Here is a 23057-nt window from a genome sequence, read left to right as displayed (position 1 = left end):
CTGTATGGGAGGGCTGATGGTCAGGGAAGGCCTCTCCACTGAGGTGATGTTAATCAGAGACCTACAAGAATGGACCGAGCCGTGTGGGCATCTGGAAGAAGAGTGCTCGGGGAAGAGGGGGCAGCTGGTTCGCGGTCCCCAGGGTGTGAATGCGCTTGAGGATTTCAGGGTCCGGCTCTGAGGCCAGAGTGGCTGGGGCAGGGGCAGCGAGGAGGGGAGTGGTAATTCAGAACAGTGGCTTGGACATCAGTGTAGAAGTGGAAAATAATGATTCATCAAAGAGATGCAGATTAAAATACAACCATTGGGAAGGATTTTTAAAATGAGCGCTGGTGCTGGCGAGGACATGGTACAGTCGGCACTCCAGTGTTACCTGCTGCGTGTGGAGCACAGCCTTCCTGGAAGGCAGTTGGCGGTATGCTATGTAACCAGCCTTCAAAGTGTACTTGTACTTTGACCTTGTTCCATAGCCAGGCATGCATTTTAAGGATGTTCATCAAGCATTATTTTTATTAGCGGAATATTAAGAAAAAACTTGTTTTTTTGTCAACAATAAGGAAGTGTATAAATTATGATACCTATAAAATTTAATGTTGGGAGAATTATTAAAAATAATGTTTTCACAGAATATTTAATTACACGATAAAATATTCATAATGCAAGTAAAAAATAAGTAAATTAGGCTATAACTACGATATGATTTCTAGTTTTTAAGATATGGATAGATAAATACATACACACATAAAGTCACGCGTAAAAGAAGTTGGATGGAAATACATGGCAATGGAAATGGTCCATCTGTGGTTGACAGGATTGTGAATACTTTTTTTTTTTTCCTTCTTTGTACTTTCCTGTATCGTCCCTGGCTGTACATTAGAATCACCTGGAAATCTTCAAAAAACACAGGCTTCCAGGCTCCACTCGCTAGAAACTATGGAGTAAACTGGCTGAGGTACAGGTGTAGATGCTTCCTGAAGAACCTCCAGGGTCTTTCTGACACTCTGGTTCAGGCTCATAGCACATATTAAGGATGAGTGTGTTTTATGTTCAGTTCTGAGGTGTTGCTTTAGTTGTGTTTAACTGCTTGCCTACATAGTGAAGTGCTTTTGTTTTCAAACTTAACAATTTGGGTTTTCAATTGTTGTCTGTTTGTTTGAAGAACTGCTTTCGGAAGCAAGCTTCCAGGAAGCTCTTCAGGAGAGCATCCCCGGCATCCAGGCGCGGGAGTGGGCGCCGCTGTGGCTGCTGCGGTACTCGGTCATCGTTAAAAGCAGGGGAGTTATCAAGTCAAAAGGCTACATCTTACAGGCTAAGAGGAAGGGTTCTTAACTGCGTCTTAGGAGCACATCCTGCTGACTTGTATTTTCCTTGAACGTGAGACAAAGTTGAGATGTGTACAGTCTAGTTACTGCCTGCAAATGGTGTCACTGAGGCAGACATGCTTTCGTTCTATTTGACTGGCAAGTTTTGAATACTTCTCTTGCTTCCGTGTCAGTTCACTCACATGAACCACTGTATTGTTTTCATTAAACTATTGTTTTCTAATTGAAATTGTCTATAAAGAAAATACTTGCAATATATTTTTCCTTTATTTTTATGACAATAGAAATCAAGAAAATTTGTTGTTAGATATATTTTGGCCTAGGCATCAGGTATATATATTACATATTTATACATATTTTTTATTTCTAAAAAATTCATTAATTACTCCTTACTCTACAGTATAACTAAGCGACTTAATTACAATTGTTAAAATTGAAATACTGGAAGATATTTTTCCTGTCATTGATGAGATGATTATTATCTCAGCATAACCGGAGTAGCTGGGATCCACTAGTAGTGTAAATAAAATTCCTTTCTTCAGTACAGGAATGGAAACTTAAATTTTTTTATGTGTCCTTGCTTATAGTTGACGTATAACGATTTAACCTTATATTCTTGTGCCATATTTGCTCTTGCTTATTACAAAAACAAGCCAAAGTAAATCTATAAAGGAGACTAAAAGCTTTGAAATTATTGTTTGGGGTTTTTATAAAAGCAGCTGTTGTCACCTCCAGACTCTTTTTAATTCTCAGTCTATCCTTACTATTTTGCTGCTCATCAGGAGTGTTCAGTAGGCATTGAGCACTTACCATGCGCTGGGCACCGTGGGCTCTGGAGAGGGGCAGGGGCATGGGGATGAAGAGTCAGGTGAGTAAAATGCGCAGCCTTTGCTCCCCGCTGGTAACCGACTGCAGGGGACTAAAAGCCAAAAGAGGGGTGGAAAAAATACTTAATTCAGGGCCAGTGTTGTCTATTTAGGCAACTTTATTTGAGATGTGGTCTTAACTATTTAAAAGCAAAGCAATATAACCAAAACTTTAGAGCTAGAAGAGACTATAGCTCATTTAATATAATTCCTCATTAGTTTAAGAACCAGAAAATAGCAAATAAGCTGTGACCTTTGATGTATACCATAGGTCTTTGTAATTCTATAAATTTGTATCTGTAACCCAAATAGTTTAAAAATTTCTTTAAAAATCTCTCCTATCTCAACACTTTTAAACCATGTTAACACATGGTTTATAAAATGAAATTAATTATATAATTATATATATGTAAACTAATATATAAAACTAATTTTGCCCAAATGTTTTCATCTTAGGAAAAAGAGCTGTGGTTCCATATTCAAAATAAATACAGTAGACTTTTTTCCTATCCTAAGTAAGGGTTTATAGTTTACTAGTTGGATAATTTGATCATTAGAATTGTAATGTGAAATCAGCTGATTTACCTGCTAAGACTTGCTTAGACTTTGAGCCTCCTAAAGCTTTATATAGCCTTTATATTAATTGTATGTAATGTTGTTAAGTGTGTGTAATTAACTTTTTTATTTGGAAATGTACAACATTTTTTCATGTAACCTAAGTGTTTAAACAAATGCTCATTTTAATTTTAGCCTATACAGTGAATTGGCCAAAATATTTTAAGAGGGAACTTTAATATCACATTATTTTTTAATACCTTGGACTACAAAAATGGACTATTTGAAAGATTATTTTGAAAATAGGAAACAAGGTATATTGTTAATATATGCAGACTTGAGCAGGAGCTGTTTTGTGTTTTTCCCCCTACTCTTGACAAAGAAGCAAGATTATGGATTCATTTTGTGAAGGGGATCATGTATGGCATTTTAAAATGTGTTTTGTCTTTGTTTTGCTTCTGTACCTTTAATTTCTGTTATTGAATAACCTTTTGTTTAGAAACTGATTTTTTTAAGGACTTATCATTTCTAAGGTGATAAGCATTTCTCTTCTTGGTGAACCATCAATATAGTGACTGCTTCTCAAATACTTAAGGACTTAATGTTTAAAAAGCCATAAAATAAAAGAGTGGTAATACTACCAAATAATTGCTGAAAGCTAAGTTACTGATAGTATATATAACAGATATTTTTCTGGGGAGATGTGTATCCAGCAACCCAAGGTAGAAAGAATTTATATAATTTTTTTCCCAGTAAACATGACAAGAAGCCACAGCTTATTATTAAATGTCCAAAATACACTGGAGCCTTACTTTAACACAGCGTACTGTAACTTGGAATTCGTCCTGTGATTAGTCTATCTTGAATTCTCATCTGAGAAACTGTAGTCAACAAAAGGACCAAGATGTCTTACAAAAGTTGTTCACATGGTATAAATTCTGAAGACCACATTGTGCCAGTGTGATAATAGAGTATCCATTTAGGAATGGCCAGTGCTAGAACTTGAATCACAAGTAATAGCTAATAATTTTCCCATTCACAGATAAGATCACTCAGACAGCTATTTGTGAAATGGAAATTGAAGTTACTCTATTTTGAATGAGTGGTTCAGACTTTTCCCTACCAGAGCTAAGCAGAAACTGAAATAGGATCCTCGATTTTCAGTGATAAAAAGTCTATGGCTCATTTAAGTATGTCTCTTTTTAGAACAGATTTTTTTTTCTAACTTTTCCACCCAGCCTTTTTAATATTTGGGAATGTAAGCAATTGATATATTTATTGTATACTGGCCAATAATTCATCTTTCTGCCAAATGTACATTTAGAGAAATCTGAAGTTGTTTTAATTAGAATTTAATCTATTGTGTTTTCATACTCAAATATACCAACTTATGATTCCAAACCTATTTTTTTCCCAAAATTCCTAACATACCAGAACTTGTACCTGTTGTTTCCCCATAAAGTTGGTGGCGGGATATGTCAGTTTTATTTTTAAAAAATATGTACTATAACTTTCATTAATACTTTCTATAGTTTTCAGAGTTAGAAATATACTTAGGAGGGGAAAATGTTTTAATTAGATAATTCTACTTTTATGTGTCTGTAGTAGTATACTATAAAATAAATGCAAAATATAAAGCATTATTAAATGTTTTTAATTTTACCTATATTATCAATTAAGATAAAGTGTTAGTTGTACATTTTTTAATTGAGTTGTTTCAATAGTTGGAAGCATACTGGAACATTATATTGATTTTGAACTATTTGAACTCAAACTTAGCGTGATTTGAAAATAAATTATGAAAAAAATTTAAATATCCAGGCCATAAAATTATTCATACATTCATTCAGCAAAGATTTATTGAATGCCTCCTGTGTGTCAGGCATTGTACAAGGTGCCGGCAGATAGACACAGAGATGAAAACAGCCCTATCTTCAAGGAGCAGATAAGTATACTTGGAGAGGGAGAGAGATCTGTATGTGAATGAGAGCAGTGAACAGGTGGCTGCATCTGTTAATGATGGAAGCGGTAAAAAGGGAGTGGGGAAATGGGGAAGGAATGGGGCCACCAGGAAGCAGGGTAAGGACAAGAAGTCTCCCCCACAGAAACAAGTGTTAGAGTAAGATCCGAGGATGGGGCATGGGGTGTGCCTGCTGTGTAAATTTGCTTATATTGAATGGTGAACAGTTTATGTGTAAACTTCAGAAATTCAGTGAAAACACTTTAAGAGCTTGTTCTTATCAGATAGAAAGGAATGGCTTCTGGTGAGACTTGTAAGAGTAGGTGAGGTTTGAAAAGTCACATTTTGTAAAAGACAAAAACTTGCCTCAATCCCCTAAATATATTAGGATATGGCTGTATGTGGTGTGCCTATCAGAAAAGTCAAAGAAAACCTTAACATGTATCCCTCAACAACGAATAAAAGTGTAAAATGTCATGCAAGATTTTGGTGTGTGTTTTGGTCCATTATTTTAAGAAGGTCCATGTTTTACAGTGAGCATTATTTATTTGGACTCAGCGCTGTTTTCTCTGTTTCTTTGCCCACTGTTGATTCTTGCATCCTACTCCATTTAAGTTTACTTTTTAAAATATATCCTTAGTAATTCTTTCACTGAAGGTCTTTGGGCCATAAACTTCCTAGGTCTTGTTTGCCTGAAATGTCTTTATTTTGTTAATAATCTTAAATGATCATTTGACATTAGACAATTTCCCTTGGCATCTGGAAGATAATACTCCATTGATTTCCAGCGTATATACTCTTGCTGATAAAAATCTGGACTTCCTTGCCTAGAAATATCCGTCTTTCCCTCTGGTCACTTTTTTCAATTGAAACTTTCATTTTGATGTATATGGGAATAGAATAAAGCAAGAAAATTAAAACTGGCTTCTAAGTTTTCTGATAACACAAAAAAGTCATCATAAAGGAAAACATTGATAACTGGATTTAATCAAAATTAGTCTTTTGTTCTTCAAACAATACTATTAAAGTAAAAATGTGAGCCACAGACTAAGGTGAAGTATTTGCAATAAATATTTCTCATGAAAAATAAATTGGACATAATCAGGTTTCAAAATCACACTTTGAAAAACATCAAGTAAGTAAAGACAACCCACAGAATAGGAGAAAGTATTTGAAAATCGTACCTGATAAGGGTCTTGTATCTAGAATATGTAAAGAACTCTTACAACTTACTGATAACCCAATAAAAAGTAGGGAAAAAGTTAAGAGTAGATTTTTCTCCAAAGAAGACATATGAATAGTCAATAAGGACATTATAAGATGTTCAACACCATTAGTCATAAGGGAAATGCAAATTAAAACAAATATCACTAAAATAGCTAAAATTTTTAAAAACTGACAATACCATGTGTTGACAAGGACAAGAAGGAAGCAGAACTCTCCTATAGTGCTGGTGGAAATGTAAAATGGTACAACCACTATGGAAAATAACTTGGGTAAACTGACTATATGCCAGTAAACATACATATGTATATTGAAATAAATAAATAACTAGGGATTTGTTACAAAATTAAATGTACATGTACCATGTGACCCAGCAATTCCACTTCTAGGTATTTACTCAAGAGAAATATAACACATATCCAAAAAGGTATATATGAATGTTTATAGCACTTTACTCATAGAAGCTGAAAACTGGAAACAACCCAAATGTCTGTCGGCAGTTGAATGGATAAATGAACTGTAGTATAATCATACAGGGGGGTACTACTCCGCAATAAAAAAATAATGAACTACTAGTATACACAGTGACATGGATGAGTCTCAGAAACGCGCAGAAAGAAGTTAGACATGAAAAAGTATGTAAATTACTTCCTTTGCATTAAATTTTAGAACAAAAATAATCGTGACTGTTAATCTATTGCTGCATCTGGGTACTTAAAGGCCTCTCAAAACGTTGCCACAGAGGTCATCTGGGACCATAGTGTCATATATGATCTTGATTGAGGCTGGTCTGCTTCCAAGCTTGCTCATGTGGCTGTTGGCTGGACTCAGTTCCTCTCTGGCTATAAGGCAGAGGCCTCCCTCACTTCCTTGCCACGTGGCCCTCTCCACAGGGCAGCTCATAACAAGCAGCCACTAGCTTTCCACAGAATGAACAAGTGAGAAAGTGCAAGGTGGAAGTCAGAGATTTGTGTAACCTAATCTTGAAAAGTGACAGCCACCACTTTTGTTATAGTTTTTCATTATAAGTCACTAGATCTAGTCCATATTCAAAGGTTTGAAGACCAGAAGATGGGATCATTGGAGACCATCTTACAAGTCAACTTAATTTAAAAGTAATGTCTTATATGTAATAATGCAAAATGGCCACGAACAGTGTGTATTTTTAAAAGGCCTATATACACTGAAACTCTTATCTTTTGGTTAATGCCTAAAATTCCGGGGAGAGATTCAACCCTACAATTTAAGGGTCTAGTTAAGTAAAACATACAGACTATTAAGAGTTTCCCTTTGGGCCGGAGTAATAACAACTTTTTATATTGTATTTACCTAAAATTGGGTAAACCCCTACTCACTATCTCACCTTTAGATTATATAACTAATTAGTCTACAAGTTCCTGGGGCAGCGATATATTTTACCCCAAGTCTTTTTTTTAATGGTGTATTTTTATTGAAGTATAGTCAGTTTACAATGTTGGGTCAATTTCTGGGGTACAGCACGATACTTCAGTCATACAGGAACATCCACGTATTCATTTTCATATTTAACCATGTCACTACAAGACATTGAATTTCCCTGTGCTACATAGTATAAACTTACCGTTTATTTTATATATAGTAGTATCTGCAAATCTCGAACTCCCAATTTATCCCTTCCCTCCTCTTCCCCGCCAAGTCTTTAAATTTTATTTATATTTAACCTCACAAGTACTACATGAGCATGTGATCTTTTTAAAGGTATTACAAATGCAAACGTCTCCTTCGGCCACACGCACGGCTACATTAAGACCTTTAGAACTGCTGAACAAAGAAGATGGGCGGAGTGGGGCAGAAGTTGCTACTTTCCAAAGCGTTCATGTGAAACAGGCCCTAGGCCACTGGGTTTCGCCGCCCCCACGAAGGTCCCTCCCGGCGCAAACCTGATGCGTCTCCTACCGCGCCGTAGTGAACGCTAAGACCCGCGCCCTCGGGCATCCCCGGGTCCATCCGCCTTGACCTAGGTCGGAGGGGCGGAAGTGAGTTCCGGGATTCTCGCGGGAAACGCGAGCGACGCGCCTCTCTGACGCACTTCCGGGGCGCCGGAACAGTGGGAGACCGCGCCGCGCGCTTGGAAGATGGTGGTCACCAGGTCCGCGCGGCCTCAGGCCGGGGTCCAAGCCACGTCGGCTGAAAGCTCCCGGCAGAAGGTAGGAGATCGCAAGTCTCCCTCATTCCTCCTCACGGCTTCGCAGAGCGTCGTTCGTGGAGGTGGCGGCGCAGGGGTGCCGCGGAGCGCGGGGAGGTGCGGCAGAAAGGACCCCTGCTTGCGGCGCGCTACTGTGTACCGAGCCGCACGCCAAGCCTGTAGCTTCCTTTTCATACCTCACTGGGGTCTTCAGTCAATGCTTAGCGTGGATTAGAGAGATTAGGTAACTTGCTTTGGGTAGTTCAGCTCCGTAATGTAGATGCACAGAACTTTTCATCTTACTGGTAACACCGTGTTAAGGATGATTAATTTGAGCCACCAAGCGTGAGCCTAATTTAGCTGCATTGGAGAAGGCACCATTTTCACTTGGGAAGGCTGGCGGTGGCTCCGCAGCACCTCCTCTTGACTTTGGGAGGGCTGCGGTGAGGTCACTTGGTGACTCAGTGGCTCTAGTCTGCTGCCTCTGATGCGGCGATTAAGGGAAGAGAGCATTAATTCACTTAAGTATGAAAAGGTAAGGGGAGCGACCGTTTCTATCGGGGGGGGGGGGTGTATGTTCCTAAACATATTTTTGCTCAGTTAATAGTCCCTTTCTTCCCTTTTCCCCTATACGTGTCGGAATGTAGGTCCACCTAGCATATGTAACTGGAGAAGATTTTCTTTTTCAATTACTTACTTTGTTCCCTAAAGTCAGATCCTAGGCGTAGGTGATGCTAGTGAGGCAGTGCCTACAAATGCAAAGTCAGATTCAGTATTTAAGTTTTGATTTTTTTTTAATTGTGGGCGGTGATTGTTGTTGTTTTGTATTAATCTTGTATATTGAGTTCCTTAATGCCCTCTTAAAATCTGCTTGAGGGGAGTGTCTCACTCACTCTGCCCTTGTCCTAGCCCTACCTAAATTACAATGTATTTTCACTGTCTTACAGAATTCTGCTGCTAGAAGAATTCAGACGCATCCAAAAGGCAAGAAGGAATTTCCATCTGAGGATCCTAGAACTGCTGAATCACAAGTCACTAGGAAACAAAGTCCGGCTCCTAGAACCAAGAGGAGGAAGAGCGGAACTACAGGCTCATTACCGGAAATGAACAAACCTGCTGATGGAGAGGTCTCTGAAGCAGAGTCAAACTGTTCTTCTGTGTCTGAGGTCCAGGGTCCCATTTTAAGAGTAACTAGGAGAAGACAGATCTTAGTTGCGGGCACCCCAGTGTCCAGTGTAAGGAAAAGGATGAAAATAACTCCAGTAAAGGAGTCTCATACTGAAGAAGTCTCTGAAGCAGAATCACATGTTTCGGGTATTTCTAGAATTGTGCCTCCCACAGCAGTAACTCCAAGAACCAGAAAAAGTAAGGCTAAATCCCTGACAAAGCCAAGCCAAGAATCACATATGGAGGCTATTTCTGATGCTGAGTCATCGTGCTCAGACATTTCTTCATTTTCTGGAATTGCAACGAGGAGAAGAACAAGGAGTATGCAAAGGAAGTTACAGGCACGGACCGAGGAGAGGGACACTAAGACTGTACTTGGAAATGGAAAGCAAGTCGTAAACACACCTGTGGGTTCAGAGGATTCCGATACCAGGCGAAGTTCTCGTTTACTAGCAAGATCTCTTTCTCAGATAAAGAAGCCAAATTTCTACAACAATGAAACATATAAGGACTTTGAGGATGATTCCTTCTGTGAAAATTCAGAAAAAAACCTGAGAGTGCAAAAACACCAGTGTTTTAATATGAGAGAGGAAAAGCAGGACAGTGTTTCACCTTTCAGAGAAGTAACAAAGCAGAGTTGTAAGAGTTTAGATGCAGAAGCCAAAGGAATAATAGATGAGGGAAAACAAACTAATGAGGAAGATTCTCAGTTGAAGAGTCTTTCTGAACATAAGGACACTAGCCTTCCACAGTTGGTTTCTCAAAGACATTCAACCCCTGAAAATAACAAAACCACATCAAGGCCCTCAAATCTGGACTGTGAGGCTGTGATGAGATCATTAGCTCAAACATTTGCAGTTGTGGAGGTGGACAGATGGAATGAAGAGAAAAAGAGCACCATGAAAACAAGTGACTGGACAGAATTTGGTGATGGTGGTGGTAGTGATGAGGAAGAGCACACAGTTGTAGGTGTTAGTGGAGACGTGAACAAAGAAAGGGATGTTGATTTTGTGTGTGATAGCGAACTGTATAAACTTGAGCTGAAAACATCTCAGGATAAAGATGATTCTGTTTTATTAGTTCTCAGCAGTGATGAAAGCCAGCAGTCCGAAAACAGTGAGAATGAAGAGGACACTCTGTGTTTTGTTGAAAACAGTGGTCAGAAGGAGACATTAAATGGGAACTCAGAAGATACGTCACGTGACAAGGCATTGTTTGTAATTGACACAACTCCTGGATTGAGTGCTGATAAAAATTTTTATTTGGATGAAGAAGACAAGGCAAGTGAGGTTGCCACTGAGGAAGAAAAGGAAGAGGAGGAGGAGGAAGAGGAAGAAGAAAGTGAAGAAGAACCATCAGAACATGACAGTAAAGATAATGAGTTTAGTGATGAAGACAACTTACTAAACAGCACAAAATCTAAACTGTAAGTTTTCTCTTTTAAAAGTAAGGTTTTCATACATATTTCAAGTGGCTAATTTACCATAAAAATATTACAAAGCATAGGAGTTGAGAAAATTTGCCTTGGGTTCTTTATGGAAGAGCTTTTTCATCCAGCACCTCTCATTGGGGTGTTATAAACCACCTGTTAAAAGACTTTCCTGCATGATTGTTAAGAGCAACATGACAGGGAAGGGGAGGAACTTTTTTTCCTATGTGTTGATTGTAGAGAAATTGAAAACCAGAGAAGAGCCTGAGTAAAGTAACACCCTGTAACCCCATCTGCCACTCATTGCAGAGCACTGTTTGGGGCTGTTTGTTTTAGTCTTTTTCCATTTTGTGAGTTTGTTTTTCCTAAGCACAGGCCCCGGGTGGCAGCCTATCTACTGGAAACGCAGGTATCCTTGGTTGGGAACTATCCATTAACAGGTGCCCAGTCTTCACTCTAACCAGAGAAAGCGCCGAGGCTAGTCTCAGGTGTACTTTTTTTTTAAAAGCCACTCTCCTGTTTGGGATAACTGCAGTATACACTCAGAGCTGAGAATCACTGCCAGCGCACTGCAATTTAATGACTTCACGTTCCAGTAGAGGTAGATTATCAAAGCTTTCAACGGCTCCATTTATATGAGTAATTAGGGAAGAAAGTGACTATAAGTCTGGGTGTCCTTGCTTATAAAAAGGACTCTTTGGTAATATAAAGTAGAAACTCTCATTAGATAAATACAGCAGAAGCCCAAGCCAACTGCAGGAGACTGTGATTTGGTAGATCTCGGGTATGACATTAATCGTTTTTAAAAGCTCATGTGGGAAATACAGATGTTCTCTGCTGTTTAAAACTCACTGACTTAGAGGTACTACCTAATGCCTTTAAATTGCCCAGAAAAACATTCCAGGTTTGGATAACTTGGAGATTTGCAATTGAAGAACCTGTCTTTTTCATTAGCAGATCAAAGGCTATGTGCATTTAACTCACTACCTTTACATGAAGTTGAGCTAAATTGCCAGATGTATTTCCTCCTCTTTTCTTTATAAAACCCCTTTAAGAAATTTATTGGCATATTATATGGTCTTAATCTTCCTTAAGGAAATCTGAGGAATAATTTGGATGTGCTCCCCAAAAGCTTTTTTAATTCATTATTCATCCCGTAATTTGCTTCTAATTCAAAACACAGTCTCAGTTGTTTCCACTCTGAATTACTTGATCTTTAAGTGATCCTTTCTCTTTCAGTCTGAAGTTAACGAGCAGCAGCATAGACCCTGGCCTAAGTATTAAGCAGTTGGGTGGTTTGTATATTAATTTCAACGCAGACAAGCTGCAGCTGAACAAGAGAACCCTAACACAGATCAAGGAGAAAAAGAAAAATGAGGTAAGTTGCACAGTGTCCCCCACTGGTTTTCATAGAGTTAACCAGTCACTTCTAGAAATGATTAGTCCTTGGTAAGAAACTAATCTTCCTACTATTTTTCCTACTGTTCTCCTTTTTTCCCTTTTTCCAGAACAGTCATCATAAAGCCCTAGGTATAAAAGATGACACTTGAAGGCTAAAGTAACAGTAGGATTGGTGTTCCTCTTCTTGCACCCACCGGTTAAGATCCCAAGGACTGTGTTTTCTTTTTCTCCTCTTTTCCTGCTATACTTTTAGTTCTTAACTGTTCTGGACTCTGTTGAGAATCTGAAAGCTGTGAGTGCCCACCTGCCCCCATCAGGTAAAAGAGCACATGTGCACACAGACTTAAATTTGTACATATAATTTCAGAAGAATTTACAGGGTAGGTAACCTCATCCAAACCCTCAGTTTCAGCTGCCCCCTTGCGTGGCTTCCATACCTGAGGTAGTTTCTAGCCTTGCAGCCTACTCGGGTCTTTAAATCCAGGTCCTGTTGTTTGTTTATTCAGGGGTGCTCGGGCACTTGACCTCACTAACTGCCCTTCTCTTCCCTGCCTGAAGCAGCTTCTCCGTTTGTCTTCTTCATCCTGGTTAATGATACCAAAACCTGTTTCCCTTTTACAGTCAGTCACTAAGCCTAGGGGACGATGCTTCTTACCTCCTTTTGGCTCCTTTCTACCCCACTGTCACTTACTAGTGACATCTAGTTAATTTCCATCTAGACGACTGCAATGGCCTCCTTACTCTTTCTTCTTCGAGCCACCCTCAATTGTCCTGCTAGGCTTCTCTTTGTAAAAACACAAATCTGACCATGATACTCTGTTTAAGTCCCTCAAAGTTTCCTCAGAGCCTTCAGGGTGCCTCTGCTGCTCTGGCTCTGACCATCCATCTGCTGTGTCCTTCCCACTGAAAACAGCTCTAGTTCCCTGAACAAACCCTACGCTTTCCCAGGCCAGTGCAGAGGTCGTAGATCACCACCCTTGGGAAACTTTCTTTGACCCTGGTCCTTCCCCCACCTCCTCCCTGCTTCTGCAACACCTAGTATAGATGTAAGTGATCATTGATCATGTGGTGTCACTGTTACTTTACTGTCTTTTATCTTTCTTTGTATTCCTAAAACAGGACTTCTCAGCGTCGGCAAAACTGATGTTTTGGGCTGGATATTTCTTTGTTGTGGGAGAATGTCCTGTGCATTGTAGGATGTTCACCAGCATCTCTGGCGTCTACCTTGTATAAGGAGGTAGCGTCCATCCTCCCTGGTGCCCAACTCCCAACACACACACACACACACACACACACACACACACACACACACACACACACACACTCACACACACTCACACTCACTCACTCACTCACTCACTCATATACACTCATTCTTTCTCTCTTTCTCTCTCTCACCCCAAAAATGTTGTCAGATGTTTCCAGTTGAGAACCACTCTCCTAAACCCTAGCATAGTACTTTATACACAACTGGCTCTTAATAATGTCATGCTCTCTGAGGGATCCTTCAAACTGTTTTGAGAGCTAAGGAGCAGTCCTCTTTAGTCCTTGTACTGAGGGTAATGACTAGTTACCCTGAGATTCCTTTTAGTCACACTCACAGTATTGACAGTATTTAATCATCCTAGGCAACTAACAATGAATGCAGAAGACATTTAAGAAAAGATGAACAGATTGACTACATAAAGTTTTATAACTTACGCAACTAAAAACACGTTAAGAAAGACAAATAAAAGACCATGGGTTAATACCACTAAGATACAAATATATTTCTACAAATTAATAAGAACACAACCCTATATAAAAATGAAAAAGAACCCGCCAAAATACAGGCATTCCATGGAAGACATGCACATACACAGAAAGGTGATCCACAGCAAATAGAAATATCCGTGAGGCACCAGCGACAACACAGAGAAAGATAACACCCCACGTCCCAGTGCTGGCCGTGGGAAGAAGAGGGAACTGATTGACTCGTGGTAGGAGTTCAGACTACTTGGATGTAAGGCAGTTTAGTAGTACCTATCAAAATCTAAGTGACACATTTTGGAATCAGTTTTATAGAAACAATCACAAGTATGCAGAGATGATGTTTACACTGTTCAGTGGAAAAAAGTTTAACGGAGACCTTTAAACTGAGTATCCAGAAGAAAAATTGTGCATAATAGCTATTAAAGGTAATGAGGTCGATCTGTGTATGAACTGACACTGAAGGAGCGCCTCTGATATGCTGAGTTACAAAAAGCAGATTTGCTTGATGGAAGGATCTCATCGGTAAAACATAAAAAGCATATGTTGTTCAGTGGACATCTATACCGCTGTTCTCATTAACAGTCTAGCCAGTCTCCTCAGATCACAGGCAGCCGTAGTACCAAAGTTATAAGAACTCATTAAAGCCTAGTCACGTTTTTCAGGGAGTTTAAGAACTGTTACGGCATTGCATCTGTTGTCTTTATTTTCCAGTTGTTTGGTGCTGGTAGCTGGTTGCGAACCAATGAAATGCAAGCGGGCGCATTAATGTGAATCTGGTGTGTGCAGATTCAGATTAGAAAAAGAAATTTGAGGTGAATGTTGATTTTATAGAGTCCCTAAAGTAATCCTTCAGCTTGTCTCCTAAAGCGTTTTTTGATACAATTTACGAATTTAAGGACAGGAACACTTTTGCAGTAGTATGTCTAACTATGAAAAAAGTTAGTATTTTTGGAATAGTCTTCAGTGTGGAAGATACTTCCTTTATAAGGCAAAAATGTTGAAAAAATTATGACATTCCAGCATTATTTTCAAATTAATTTTATATTTTTGTAGCTTCTGCAGAAAGCCATCATTACTCCTGATTTTGAAAAAAACTACTGCATCCCACCATATAGTGAATCAAAGCATCAACTTCAGAAAAAACGCAGAGTGAGTACAGTGACTTCTAGTGTTAACATGTGTTTGACTATAAATGTGTTCAGTGTGTATAATAAGTACATTAAAATACGTTTCCAAAGACAATTATCACACATATCTAAGAGCCCATAAATTTGGTTCCATAAACACACCTCACGGATTCTTACGAAGTTGAAAGTACACGGAGGGGCACCCGTAGGTACAGCTCCTTCTTTCCTTCCTTGAGAAGTGGCAGCCAGCACACGAGGGCACCGCCATGCCTCTTGGCTCACAGACCCTGCTCACGGCGGGGTCAGGAGCTCTGCCGCAGGCTGTCGTCAGGAACTGAACGTAACTGGCTGAGAACACTGATCTGTTTCATCTGCTAAGTGAGGGGGTAGAAACCATCTTCTATAGTAAAATATATGGGTTACTTCCATCTGCCATTTTAACCAATAAAAACTAAAGACTTTGTCAAGAGAGGCTGGAGGAAATTTGAGCCTGGTGCCCCAGTAATGTCTTGTCGCTAGTATGACTGGAGTGCGCTGGCTCACGGTAGACACTCCGTAATAGTTGTTACATGAATGAACAAAGGTAAAAGTAAGCAAATAACTTGCTAGGAGTTTTCGAAAGAATAGGATTTTTTTTTTTGAATTTTAAAAATAATACCAATTGCTGGACTGTTGAAGTGAGTAACTTTCTGAGACAACTAAAATAAATGACTGAGTAAGTGTTAATGTTTATGTATAAGCTCCAGAAGTAAAAATGTTTTTATATATCTTGTGTAGGCTACTTTAGACAATAATTGAAGCTGTGGGTTATTGTCCCATCAAGTTGGCAATTCTTACTAAGATAGAAAGTAAATTTTAAGGAGCCCTCATGGAACTGATAGTACTGTGCCTAACTTACCAAGAAATCACTTTTGTGATTTAATTCCTCCTTAAAATTAGAATTTTCTGTCTAATTGGTTTTGAAATTTGAATTTCAGCAAGAGCGACAAAAAACAGCAGGTGATGGCTGGTTTGGTATGAAGGCACCGGAACTGACAGATGAACTGAAAAACGATCTCAAAGCGCTGAAGATGCGAGCGAGCATGGACCCAAAAAGGTTTTACAAGAAAAATGATAGAGACGGCTTCCCCAAGTACTTCCAGGTATGAAGCAAACAGAATAAGGATAGTGACGCTCAGTGGACTTTAGTTTGGAAAGCACTGTAGTGATCTGTTTACTCTTAAAATAAATGCATGTTTCCATGGCTTAGCCCGTAAGATAATGGCCAGAACCCAGCTCAGACAGCCAGCACTTGCAGTGGCTTTCCATGTGGAAAGACCGCGTTCCAGATGGCGGCTAGGTTTCCCGCTCAGCTTTCTAGAAGTTACGGAGCCTGTAAGATGGGTGTGTCCTACGTAAATAACATGAGCCCGAAGAGCAAGACCCCTTGCGGGGTGGAGGGGGGAAGAGGGGTCATTTGTACCAGACTCTTCTTTTTTTCAAGGTTCTTTATTCTGAAAATAAGAATTGGTTTCCAAAGTGCTTCCAGATTAAAGTCCAGTGATTCACCCTCTGGCTCTCAAGTTCATTCCTGACCACCTTTCTTGTCACTCATGGATTACTGTAGTAGTCCTTTGCCTGCAGGTCTGCTCTCCCTTTCAGTTCCTCGCTCACATTGTAGCCATTCATCTAGTCTTTAAAAAAAGCAATCTGTTCATGATACATCTCTGCTCAGTGATACCAAGATATCATTGGGTGGTACCTTCAATGATTCTTCATTACTTGTAGGATGGAGGCTGTGCTCCTTAATGTGGCCCTCTGCAGTCTGCACCCTGGCCAGCCCAGCAACCCTTCTTTCGTCACACAGCCCTCTTAAGCTCCAGCACGCTCAGCTCATTCTTCTGAGAATACATGCAGACTGGTCTTGGCATTCTGACTTTGCATGTGTTTGGCTCTGCCATGTTTGCTTGGTGAAGTTTTACCCATACATCCAAGCTAAAATGTCATCCTTTGTGAAACCTGTACCTCCAGTAGGTAGAATGGGTCACTTGGTTTTCAGAGCATCTAGAGTGTGTCTTCCTTATATTAGGTTATGTTTTAATTTTTTAATTGCGTGTCCATGAGTCTTCTGTAAGACCCTAGACTCCACACCGGCAGGGACCAGACGTTCTCTATCTTTGTTTCCCTCACACTGAGCACAGTGCCTGGCACATAGCAGACACTGAATTTTACTTGGTTGAATGTATGAACAAACGCAGAGTGGACTTTGAGAAGGTTCTAAGCTGGCAGCATTTATGATAATCTAGGAGGTCAGATAGATAGGTAATAGAATTTATGTGTCAATTTTATTAAATTGGGAAACTAAAAAGATTTATTTTTATCTGTCTCACTTTTCTCCTCCAGTTACACTGTTCATCAAGAAGTTGCTGTGTAGCACTAAATTATATAAAAGGAACTTCAGTTTTATTATAACTCTAATGAAATGTCAGGCCCAGTGCAGACTGAATAAGTGATTATTTTCCTTTGAAAATGGCAATGCTAACTTCAATATTGGTAGAATGTAAGCTTTGTTTTCCATTGCTTTCTGTAAATATCCTTTGTTAGTGCTGCCCTGAGATACGCAAGGAACTTGGCCTTCAGGTGTTGCATGACTTACTTCAGTCAATCGTTTGTAGGTTGGAACCATTGTTGACAATCCAGCTGACTTCTACCATTCACGAATTCCCAAGAAACAAAGGAAGAGAACTATTGTGGAGGAACTGCTGGCTGATTCTGAGTTCAGAAGGTAATGGAATTTATGTTTCATTTTATAATATGTGTGCTTTCCTTTAGAATTTTCATAAACTTGAAATTTTAGGTAACTTTTAAACGTTTTGCACAGAATTTCTCAACAGCAGCACTGTTACGTTTTGGATGGGGTAATTCTTTATTTGGGGACTGTCCTGTGCACTGTAAGATGTCACACAGCATCCCTGGCTTCTGTCCACTATTTGCCAGTAACAGACACACCTCCTCCCACCCCCAATTCATGACAATCAAAAATGTCTTCGAACATTTTCAGGTTTTTATCCTCTGTGGGACATAAGCATTCCCAGTTTAGAACCAGTGATTTACAGGGAAGGTGAAAGTATTTGACTGGCTGGAGGAGAACAGGCCTGCAAAGGAGACTGGAAAGAACAGCCAAGGGGGTTGAAGAAAAGCAGGAGAGCACAGTGCTGTTAAGTCAAGGGAAGGTAACGCTGTGAGCAGGTGTAAGCCGGAGCGGGAGGGTCACAGGAATAAATGATGCCGAGAGCGCCGAGGAGATAAGAACTAAAAACTTCCTTTGGATTTAGTACATGGAGGTCACAGCAACCTTGGCAGGAGGAGTTTTAAGGGAGGGATGGGGAGGAAGCCAGACTGGAGAGGACTTGAGAGTGAGTTGAAAATGAAGAAACAGAATTACTTGGAGAAGTTTGGTTGTGAGGAACAAGGGCGAGGCAGGGCTAGTGGATGTGGATGGAGTTGGATTTTTTTTTTTTTTTGAGCTGGGAGAAATTTGAGTATGTTTCAATGTTCTTGAAGTAGGTGCGTATATATTACAGATTTAAAAGCATCCTCATATAGAAACTTCTGCTGAATTTCCAAAATGGCTTAATAGCAAAAGTGAAAATACTTATCAACGGTTTAAAAAATAATGTAACATACAGGCATGAAAAACAAATGTAACCCACGTGTCCTGTAAGCGCTTTAAAGATTGTAGGAATAAGCAGCGCTCTTTTCTCACTGCTCTCTCCTTGGAGATCTCATCCCCACAGAGTTTTGATTATCATCTGTATATACTGCCAGCTTCCAAATGTGTAAGTCTGGTCTGGGTCTCTCCCAAGCCCAGACCCACGTAACCAGCTGCTGCCTCAGAACATCTTATGGGCATCCCACAAGCCCCTCTGGGAGCTACCTTGTGGTCTCTCCTGACCCCGGCCGCCCTGAACAATCTAGTCCGCTCCCAGTGTTCTGTATCTCATGACCGAATGGCATCCGATCATCCATCCATCAGGGCAAGTCCTTGACACTCCTCCCTTCAGTCCCATGTGTGGAGTGTCAGAGTCCCTCCCATTTTCCCGTCTCTGAAGCCTCTCTCTTTCCCTCCTTCCCCACAGAGGTGTGGTACAAGCTGATCGAGTCTTTGCTTGCCTAAGTGTTCACTATACATTGGTGATAAAAATTGACCTACGCTTTGTAATGTTCACGACAGCAGTGTCAGAAATCACAGCAGTGTTGGTGCTTTTGCTAAAAAGTCATCTTAGAATAAGGAAGTTGAGGCAGTAAGCTAGAAAGTTAGTAGACTGGAACTCATAAAATTGCAGGTTAGAGGTTATCGTGTCAGTTCATTGCTTCCCGTACTCCCATCACGGAATACCATCTCCACCATGCTTGCCTTCTCTGTATGCTGCCTACTTTGTTTTAAAAGGAAACTGTATTACTACTGAAAATGAGTTTGTTGACATATTTTTGCTAATATACATTAAGATAAATGCATCTTAACTTATGATAAATATGATAATTACATTACTTAAAATGAATATTGTCTGTCACACAGATTTACACAGCACACCGTGTGAAACATTCCACTAGCCCATCTGTCCATGGAATGTTTTAATCCTTACCACAACGTGCTCCTTAAGAGGTTTTCTGGCCTCTAAATACCTTGGGATAAGGAACTCCACAGAACATCTTTAACTATATGTTCATTAGTAGGACTGTCCTGGGACAGCAGAAATAAGCGTAATATATAGGAGAAAATGTGCTTTCCTGTATTGTGTATATTTGGTTTTGTTTCATTGTTAATCTAACCTTAGGTTTGTTAGAAAGTCTGTAAATTTTGCTGCTGACTTCTTGTGTCACTGAGTGAGCTTAAAGTTGTAAAAGGCCTAAATAGCTTCTGTTTTAATGAGAATATTATCTAATCCCCAGCTTTAGTAATGTGTAACAGATTTATGTAACAGTGAAAGTGTTTTAGAACAAAGGAATTTTTACAGAATTTTTAACTTTTCCTTAGTAACTGAACTGAAAGCCCTTCTTTTACTGAAGCTTCTAATTACAACATCATTATTTTTCTGCAGTTGTGCTTCTGTGTTTCCAAAGCCCAAAGGGTAATAATAGTCTCAAACAGCAATTCCTTGGTCTGAGGATGCCTTTTTTTGGGGGGGGGGGGGATGCCTTTTAACTCTTAAATATTATTGAAGACCCAAAGATTTCTGTTTTGTCAGTTACATTTATCAATATTTGCCTAATGGAAGTTAAACTTAAGAAACCTTAAAAATATGAATTCATTTAAAAATAATAACTCATCACACATTAACATTTATTTTCATGAACAAAACAAAAATAATTTAGTGCAGATCTCTTTACTGTCTGGCCTAAAGACAACTGGAGCCTCCCATCTGCTTCTGCATCAGTCTGCCATGATACCACACTTCGTGTAGCCTCTGAAAAACTCCACTATACACTCTTGAGAGCATAAGAGTGAAAAAAGCAACTAAATGCCTTAGTATTTTTGTAAAAATGGTTTTTACTTAATGGACACCTTCAAAGAGTCTCATTCCCACATCACATTCTGAAAACCATTTGTGATATATTTCTTAAGGTTCTAAGAAATATATTGTATTTTCAAGTAAGTGTAGACCTTTGGTTTTGCTTAGTTCTTATTTTAAATTTTCATCCCACAAAAATATTTAAAGCATTTGATACCATCTGGTAGCTGATGTAGTGCATGGGTCTCTAGTGGCTGAAGGTTTTCAAAAGCCTCCCTTCCCATTGCCATTTTTCCCTTACTAGACTGCAGACTATGAGGGCAGGGGCTGTGGCTGTCTGGTTCACAGCTCTGTCCCTAACTCGGGCTCCTTACACATGGTGGAACTTAGTGCAACTGTGATGAATAGTGAAAATGCAAAAAAAAAAAAAAAAAAGGAATCTCCTCGCCCCCCATCCCCTCCCCCACATAAAAGGTTACATTAACATCTAATGTCTGGTGTCTCATATACTTTTTGGTTTTTCTTTTTAGATATAACCGAAGAAAGTACTCAGAGATCATGGCTGAAAAGGCAGCAAACGCAGCAGGAAAGAAGTTTCGAAAGAAGAAGAAATTTCGCAATTAAGATTCACCAGGCAAACCACAAAATTTTACACCTCCTCTGTATTTATTTACTAACGATGTTTTGAAAAGTAACATCACCACCACATAAATTAACATAGGCTGGTCCTATTTATGTAGAGATTTCTGTTTGGAAAAAGTTGACTTGAGAAAGGATCAGTCATGTGCCCCTTGGTATATCTACAAAGATCCACTCGTGCTTAGACCCTTTGAGGGCAAGAAATGGAAAAGAACTTCACCGATTTAAAGATAATTAACTTTTTTGTAAAGTTTTCAACCTTTGGTTATTTAAAGAAATTTGAATTAAAAAACATTTAGAAAGCATAAAGTTTGCTAACATATTCACAAAACTTCAATATGATCAAACATATATAAACAGTATTATAATTATTATGTAGAGGTGTGTGTGTTTAGGGGGAGATGGCAGATAGATAGGAAATGGCCTGTAGTTGGTTGCACATGCAAGTCCAGAAAATTGGCGAAGCTGGGATACAGAGATCTTGTTGGCCAGTATAAAAGTCATAGTTGAAACCAAAGGAATGATACAAGTGTTCTTAGAGCAAATGTATGTTAGTGTATGACCAGAGAACTACATGAAGCTATAAAAAGGACCTGAAAGAGAGACTGCCTAGAAAGTCTGGGTCAAAGTTAGACACAGGAGAGCTCTTTTCCTTCCTTAGCAACTGAAACAGGAGGAGAGAGATTTTTACCCAGAGTCAATGATAGGATTAAAGCAATATAATTTTAACTTGGTCAGGAGGCAAAGTGGCCCGACTCAACGTCATCTCCAGTGGCAGAAATGTGCATCCTGGCTAAGCTACGCAGGGCACCCAAGGAGCGATGGTCACTGCCATTAATACGTCTTAGCGAGTTGTTGCTTCCTTTATGTCATTATTCATGGGATGTCCTATTTTCCAGCATACTGCTTTCTTAGTATTTCAGTAAATACTTATTTAGAAGTCTCCTTTATTGTGTTTACTGCTTGGGATCAAAAGCAAACTAGTTAACAGAACTGACAATGACATTCATAGGTGGAGTTAGGGAAGCATCTGTGTCTGTTCTTTTATAGAAAAGCTTTCATTCCAAGAATATTAAGTTTTGCCTTCTGGGTAAAATAAGGACCTGCTATGAGAAAATTAAATACCAAAACAAGAAGAGATAATAGTTAATTTACCCTTTATACGTTCTTCCAGAAGGAGACGTTGTTAGAACATTTCTTCAACTTACACTACCATGCTATAAGAAGACTCAAAGTTGTCAATCATTGTGTATGGTGTTTCTCTGCAGACAACTGAGGACTTACCCAGGTTTTGTCAGACTCAAGGTGGGGTCAACTTTTTATCAACTTTTATGCTGATTTCTCACTCCTGAGTGCTAGAATAGGTTGAATTATCTGGTACTTCAAAACTGTAGTTATGACAGATATTTGCAACATGATAGTGTGTTTTACAGGGAAAACAAGATTAGTGACCTGTGATCTTTCCCACACGTAGCATTCAAGCCTTCTGGATTAGAAAGCAGTGATGAGGAGAGAGAACTGAACCTAGGTGCCAAGTCCAGCTCGCACACCCACCTTAGAGGTCCTCACAGCAAGTGTTCTGAGGACAGGTGACCCTTGAACAACACGGGGGTTAGGGGTGCTGAGCCCCACACAGTTGAAAATAAAAAACTTTACCATAGGCCCTTTGTGTCTACAGTTCCGCATCTGAGGGTTCAACCAAGTGCTTGCAGATCATGCAGTACTGTAGTGGGGGCTTGCTGAGAAAATCCGCGTGAGTAGGCCCGCCCAGTTCAAACCTGTGTTCAAGGGTCAGCTGTATTATAGTTATATTTTAACATGCTCTTTTTTGTCTCCATTGATTGGTTTTTTAATTGTATGTATTTTTGTAAGCCACTTAAATAATTTGGAAAAAGGAGAGAGTTCTTAACAAATGTAAAATACTTATCAGTGAAATAAACATTATTCAACTAAAAATCA

The 23057-nt window shown here is 39.4% G+C and overlaps 2 protein-coding genes and 1 long non-coding RNA gene across 5 annotated transcripts in view; 2 read left to right on the top strand and 1 right to left on the bottom strand.

Moving 5' to 3' along the window:
* Positions 1-4395, top strand: part of GCLM (glutamate-cysteine ligase modifier subunit) — an 18980-nt gene extending 14585 nt beyond the window's left edge. The window contains exon 7 of the mRNA XM_032487120.1: positions 1160-4395. Within this exon, the coding sequence (XP_032343011.1) occupies positions 1160-1329 (170 nt within the window). The 3' untranslated portion in view covers positions 1330-4395. The remainder of the gene's footprint in view (positions 1-1159) is intronic.
* The window catches only part of LOC116665888, a 12313-nt gene extending 4359 nt beyond the window's left edge, over positions 1-7954 (bottom strand). For both annotated transcript variants that reach the window (XR_004322661.1, XR_004322662.1), the window contains exons 1-2: positions 7847-7954; positions 2133-2241 (exon numbers count right to left, since the gene is read on the bottom strand). This is a non-coding gene — a long non-coding RNA (uncharacterized LOC116665888). The remainder of the gene's footprint in view (positions 1-2132; positions 2242-7846) is intronic.
* DNTTIP2 (deoxynucleotidyltransferase terminal interacting protein 2) lies at positions 5118-23057 on the top strand. 2 transcript variants are annotated; one of them, XM_032487119.1, is made up of 7 exons: positions 5118-5204; positions 10209-10684; positions 11927-12065; positions 14894-14989; positions 15945-16109; positions 17622-17731; positions 20990-23057. In XM_032487119.1, exons 1-7 carry the CDS (start codon positions 5175-5177, stop codon positions 21081-21083), a joined length of 1110 nt encoding a protein of 369 aa, XP_032343010.1. In that variant the 5' UTR covers positions 5118-5174; the 3' UTR covers positions 21084-23057. The 2 variants fall into 2 exon arrangements, with proteins under 2 accessions (XP_032343010.1, XP_006190978.2); XM_006190916.3 differs by lacking the exon at positions 5118-5204 and adding an exon at positions 7970-8113 and having other exon boundaries at positions 9039-10684.

This window comes from Camelus ferus, chromosome 9 (assembly GCF_009834535.1).
Source record: "Camelus ferus isolate YT-003-E chromosome 9, BCGSAC_Cfer_1.0, whole genome shotgun sequence".
Classification (NCBI taxonomy): Eukaryota; Metazoa; Chordata; class Mammalia; order Artiodactyla; family Camelidae; genus Camelus; species Camelus ferus.
This window is presented reverse-complemented; position numbering and strand designations above follow the sequence as displayed.

What these genes read in the sequence shown, in the direction of transcription:
- DNTTIP2 (XM_006190916.3), top strand. Translation starts at nt 8,042, where the DNA reads ATGGTGGTCACCAGGTCCGCGCGGCCTCAGGCCGGGGTCCAAGCCACG. An exon ending in AACAGCACAAAATCTAAACT is followed by an intron (nt 10,685 to 11,926) that starts GTAAGTTTTCTC and finishes TTTCTCTTTCAG; the next exon opens with TCTGAAGTTAACGAGCAGCA. An exon ending in AGGAGAAAAAGAAAAATGAG is followed by an intron (nt 12,066 to 14,893) that starts GTAAGTTGCACA and finishes ATATTTTTGTAG; the next exon opens with CTTCTGCAGAAAGCCATCAT.